The 6,446-nt window shown below is 35.6% G+C and overlaps 1 protein-coding gene across 1 annotated transcript; it reads right to left on the bottom strand.

Annotated features, from left to right (window-relative positions):
- Positions 1-517: 517 nt before the first annotated feature.
- Positions 518-3,361, bottom strand: LOC145120855 (zinc finger (CCCH-type) family protein / D111/G-patch domain-containing protein). Its single transcript, XM_079056652.1, has 4 exons — positions 3,139-3,361; positions 2,216-2,545; positions 2,066-2,126; positions 518-1,608 (listed from the first exon to the last, which is right to left on the bottom strand). The coding sequence occupies exons 1-4, from the start codon at positions 3,265-3,267 to the stop codon at positions 626-628; spliced, it is 1,503 nt and encodes a 500-aa protein (XP_078912778.1). The 5' UTR covers positions 3,268-3,361; the 3' UTR covers positions 518-625.
- Between the last annotated feature and the right edge of the window lie 3,085 nt (positions 3,362-6,446).

The raw sequence follows: 6,446 nt of genomic DNA, 5'->3' as shown, positions 1-6,446 counted from the left end.
GTTGGTTTTATTTACTTGGGTAATTGGGCTGATGTCATGAAATAGTAACTAAAGGTTTAGATTTGTTCTATACTAGGTACCACTAAAATTTTATGAAGAGATGTTACCACAAGTTACATTTTTAGTTTCTTTATGTGAAATCATGTCAATGTAAATTATGACTATTAAATTGACAACGATGCTTGACTATTAATTTGACAATGACATGTAACTTGCAACCTTAAACCTTTTACCTGTTTGACTATTGATTTGATAATGACATTGACAACATAATTAAAACAACTTTATTAAATAATAACCAACTTTCAGTTTTGTTCCACCTAGCAACCTCAAAATTTTAAAGAATTTTCCATTGTGAAATTTTAATGTTAAACCAGATAACCTCCCAAAAGTTAAAAGATCAAAAACAGATAGAAAATATTAAAAACAAGATGAAAACATAATGTCATAAAAGCATCCATGCCCAAAACATGACAATCATAGTGCCCAAAAGCTAATCACCCTGGAGAAGAAGACAAGGGCAAAATGGTCATTTTCATAAAATTAACAAATCCCCTCTTAACTTAAACAACCCAAAGATTCTTTTTCAAACATATTCAAATTACAAACAATCCCAAAACACACATCAAAACTTAAGCCATCTCTTCTCCTTTTCTTTACTAGCAACCGCATTAGAAGCAGAAGCCTGAGCCGCCTCAACCGCCGCCAAACTCCGCCTAGTCTCATCAAGTTTCCTAACCGCCGCCTCATAAACCACCTTCTCTTTCTTATTCCGCCTCGCCATTTCCTCCAATTTCTCAACTCTTCCCCTCAACTCCTTCACCTCATCATCAAACGCCACCAACGCCCGCCTCTCACCATTCTTCCCCGCCGGAACATCCTTCTTCTCCGCCACTTTCTTCCCGGAAAACCCTTCTTTTCCGGCCAACTGCGTGTTTATCAGACTAAAAATATCCGAAACCGGCTCCTCCACCTCCTTTGCCGCCCTAACTGCCGCCGCAAATTTCTTATCCCGTTTTCTCTTCCCGCCTCGACTCCGTTTCTTCTCTTGAGAATCTTTATTTTGAACCGATTCTAATGCATAGTCAAGAGACTTTTTTGGAGGTAAAACTTTGACCGAAATCGGGTCAACTCTTCCTTGACCATTGACCCCTAAACCCATCCCTTCGCGAAAACCCATGTTAGCCATCATTTTAGAAGCCATTCCTCTCGTGTGATTTTCCCATTTTGCAAAAATTGCGGTTTCTGTTTGTATCCCTCTTTGAAGATTTGAACTTTCAAGAAACCCTAACCCTAACCCTAATCCTTCTGAGGTGTCTTCATTTTCATAATCTGAATCTGATTCTGAATATGAATCGGTGTTGTATTCATCGCTCATTTGGGCGTATTCAGATAAAGATAAAGATTCGATTCCGACATTTGAAGTGGTCCCATTGTCCCGGAAAACTACCCGGCCTGACCCGAGTTCATCATCCCATGACTCGAGTTCGGCTTCGCGCCAAATTCCGATTTTACCCTCGGAGGTCGCCCATACGTTGGACCCCACCAATGATTGATTCCATATTGTGGGAGTATATTTTTTTAATGATGAGAGAGGTAGATCGATGCCTGAATACGAAAACCAAGATTCAAGATTCAAGATTCAAGATTCAAGATTCAAGATTCAGACAGTTCATTCAGTCCAAAAAGTTAACTTTTTTTTTTTTGTACAAGACACGTCATCAAGATTCAGATTTAGACAGTCCAAAAAAGTAACTTTTTTTTATGTGTACAAGACACATCATCAAGATTCAGATATTCAGACAATTCATTCAATCCAAAAAGGTAACTTTTTTATGTGTACAAGACACGACATCAAGATTCAGATTCAGACATTTCATCAGTCCAAAAAAGTAACTTTTTTTATGTGTACAAGACACATCATCAAGATTGATTCAGATAGTTCATTCAGTCCAAAAAAGAAACTTTTTTTTTTTATGTGTACAAGACACATCATCATTACCCATTCAGACACTTTATCCATACAGGACTTAATAATGAGAATAAAGAAAGAGAATACACGAACCATGTGAAGAGCGACATTTTGAACCAAATCGACATCGTTGTTGTAAGAAGAACTTGCACATCTGAAAGAAAAGTAGCTTTGCAACCGGTTATCCAACAATGAAGGCCAGAATTGGTACTAAGAGGGAGAAAACTACAAGTCTACAAATACCAATTGGTTCTCTGATGTTGGAGTCAAGAAACAAACTTTTGCATCATTACAACCTTCCAATGCAACAATTAAACCGTTATACCATCGTCCATCAGAGTGGCGGAATCTACATTTTGATCCAATGGAATATTCCACTTCTACTTCTTTGGATTGATTCGTATCATGAGCTTCCACTTCTTTATGTTTGGAATCAAGAGGATTTTGATTTAACCCTTTATCACCTTCTTTTGTCTTCTGTAAAATGTCAACTTCTTGTAACAATCGAGCTCGTTTCAGGACAAACAGCCCCTCTTCTGCATCTTTGATGGCTTGAAGAAGCTCTGCATGAACCTAATTAACAAAGTTAAAATGATGAATCTTGATATCCTCATGACTTATCCAACTGTGAAATGATACAACTTGTATAATAACATACAAGTGGTAATTGCTCAAGACTTTGTCCAGAAGAATGATGAATAAACAAGAACCAATATAAACAATTAGGGTTCTACAGAATTGTTACAAGATAAACGAATTTCTGTTGGGATATGTAGTTAATTCTCATCCTCCAAGTTCTATTGTAAGATTCTAAGGATGAAATGAAACGAATTCGCTATGTTGATGAAAAGAATGTGCACTATGAATAATCAGTTCACAACAATTAATGAAACCATCTAAACATGTCATCATATTCCCCTCGGAGTTAAAACTCACAACCACAAATTCTTAAGGTGTGAGCTCCTATCATTATAGGAACACTAGTTCCATGCCAATTTATAACATTCAGTAGCCTCAGCATCGGCTCGAGGCAAAATCATCATTAGATCTTTTATGAAATAAAATATCAATTTAACGAAAACTCACGCTAAATCAAAAGATACAAACTTCGTAAAAGAAACATAAACTGGTACGAAGGTTAAAATCAGGGTGATTGTGTATAATACCTCAAGGATTTCGGGATTTTGGGGGTCAGACGCTAGGGCTTCATCAAGAGCAACGATTGATTCTCTTTGTTCTTGGAGTTGAAGCTCTAGCTGATCTTCAAGAAGCCTTCTTTCAGCATCATCGGCCATTATCGTTGTAACAAGAAAACCCGTCCTTGGAAGATGGAATAGGCTTTGATTTCCTGGGAGTTGATAACCAGTTAGGTCGTACGGGGTAATGGCTTCTAATAATCACACTTTTATTTACTTAGTCCATATATTTTTACTTTATATTCATTTAATGTCTCTAAATATTTTTTAATTTTCTGATTTAGTCCCGAATACCAGTTAAATTATTTAACTATGAACAATTTTTCAGATTAGTGGATTTCACGCTTAAAAATTCCTTATAAAGTCTCTACATTTTGACTTCATATTCAATTAAGTCATTATATTTTAACATTATATTCAATTAAGTCTCTACACCGACACCCACATATGTTGTTAACCGGTTGTAATACCGGCTAACCTGCAAATTGTCCACAATTGAATAATTTAACCGGTATTTCGGATTTAATATAAAAAAAAATATTATATGGGTTTAATTGAATATAAAGTCAAAATATGATTACTTTATATGAAATTTCTCTTCGGAGTTTAAATTAACGAGAGAAAAAAAAATGAATGGAAGTGAAAAAAAATTAAAAGAAATTGGTGTTTCCGAGTTCATTAAAAGAATGAAGTGGAAAGAAATGAAATGATCACCATATCTTTCCTTCCAATTTGAGAGAATTTGAAGAGAAAATAACAAAAATTTTATTTTTCCTTTCACTTCTCTAAAACTCGGAACAGTGTATATATATATATATATATATATATATATATATATATATATATATATATATATTTCTCTTCTTTTCTCTACTTATTTTCTTTCTCCTTCTCTTTTCTTTTCTTTTCTAAAACTCCGAAACTAGGCATTAGGGATTGAGTGAGAGTATATTTATTTATTTTATGTTACAAAATAATAAGCAATCATCGTCCGAACCATGAGGGTAAAACAAAAGGTCATATAGGTATCAGTTTTTCAAAAAATTATTTTTTTCGACTGTCATCTCTTTCATCGTAAAAAAACGGAGCAAATATCATTATTTTTCTTGTGTGTGTGGGTTATCGGTTGATAAACATGAATGCAGTTCAATTAAGTAATCAATAAACCTTCGTTTTTGGTACAATAGTGATAATTGTTACTTGGACATTCTAGGAAGTGAGTTTTAACGTCTGATAAGTTATTTGGTTTTGTTCTTTGGATTTTATAAGCACACAATATCATTTCTTTAACCGAAATTGAAGTAGTTTTAAAGGAATTGACATCAATTATGATTTATTGATTTTATCTTTATTCTATCGTATGAGAGGGGTGGGGGCGAGGACTAAGGTTATCAAGTTTGTAGAATTCTAATTCTATTTTTAGTTTTCTCATTTCTAAAAGGATTATTTCTATAAAAGACCCTATATTTTGATTTTTTTTCTTTTTAGACCTAAAACGTTTTTCTTTTTCGAAAAAGACCCAAACTTTACCGGTTATTGTTATTTCAGACCCCGGTCACCAACACGTAAATAGAGTTTTTTATTTCATAAAATGTAACGTCCCAAAAGTTCGCAGCACAATTTTCATTTTTAAAAAAATAAACCATACAAATGAGTTGTTCCAAAATCGATCAAAGTGAATATATTATTTAAATATCAGAGTAAATATTGAAAATTGTCAATGCGGATAGCTCTGGTGGATGCGGTGCAGTCACGTCGGGCCTTTTCTTTTCGTACTAGAAGTATCTGAAACCATAAACATAAAACCGTAAGCACAAAGCTTAGTGAGTTCCCTAAAATACCACATACCATACATACAATAGAGATTGCTATGAGTCATCTGTAGTCTTATAACTTTCATTATGCCATGAGTTGTATCATGGTCTTTACTTTCCAGGCCGGGGGCCAAACCTTGGGTCTCACATACAAATGCCAAGAGCCACCTCCTGGTCTTCCATGCAAGTATCACAAAGACAACTAGCATACTACATATAACTGCCAAGGTCCAAACCCAGGTCTTGCATATAATTTGTCGGGAGTCGTATCCAGGTCTTTCATGCAATTGCTAGTTGCCACCACCTGGTCTTTCTACATAACATAATCCTATGGGTCGGTATTGGTGCCTTCGACCCCTTAGTATAGTGAGGAGACTCACGTCTCAATCTGAAAGATCGCTGAATAGGACACTGCTCCGAATATCAGCTCTACAGGTCAACTATTCATTGGAACATGACCAAACTTCACTTATAATCAATATGCCTAGGTCAAACTCCTTGTCAAAGTCAAAGTCAAAGTCAACCGAGTCAACCGGGTCAACTCGGTGAGTACATTGGGCGTACTCAACATGTACGCGGGGTGTACTACATGCTTGACCAAAGTCGAGGGGCTGACCACGTACTCGTAACGTACCCTTTAGTACGCCCAGCGTACGCGGCTGCCACCCTTTCTTCCCATTAAGAGCTTAATCCTTAAGCTCTTTCGTCCAAAATCCCGATCTAGCCCTCAAATGATGTTCTTAATCATAAAGTTTCCAACTTTATGATCTTGCATGTATATCTCACTCGTACTCATAAGAAGATACTACCCAATATTCCTCTTAATTAATTTAAGTTTACTCTGTATCTTAAATCATCATATATTGTCAGATATGCTCTTAACACGTATTTTAGGAAATATCAAATATTTCACACATAATCATATATTTAATACTTTAATTAATACTTGTATTAAAATCATGTTCATGAAAGGGACTACGCACTCACTTGATAAAGTGACGACTCGAAACCGGGACAGCGCTTCGCTTCTTGCAACTGTCTTTTCCTTTGACGAAACCTAGTATTACTATCACTACGTTTTAGTCTAATATTTATTGCGACTAATTATTAGTCTAGATTTATCATTAACTCAAATTCTACTTCAAGATCTATCAAGTAAGGATCAATCAGGCAGGACAGTTGGGAGGCAGGACCATTTCGACATATAGATTTCCTGAAATCCAACAACCAAGCCGACTTGACCATTCTAGACACTTCTCCTGTAAGTAGATCAATCAGTATAACAACTTTGAATCACTAATAAATCTTGTTTATAGGTTCATACTAACGATAATGAACTTAAACATAAGTTATGCTTAAAGTATGGTAAGCATAACTCACTTACTGGGGGTTTAGCGAGGAACCGGGCTCTACGCGGGCAGAACTTCTGAGCCGAAAGCTCTTCTTCTCGGAGCCTTCTGGTGC

Source organism: Lactuca virosa, chromosome 6 (assembly GCF_052849685.1).
Source record: "Lactuca virosa cultivar CGN04683 chromosome 6, Lactuca_virosa_CGN04683_v6, whole genome shotgun sequence".
NCBI lineage: Eukaryota > Viridiplantae > Streptophyta > Magnoliopsida > Asterales > Asteraceae > Lactuca > Lactuca virosa.
Note: the sequence above shows the minus strand (reverse complement) of the source record. Positions and strands in the feature narration are given on the sequence as shown.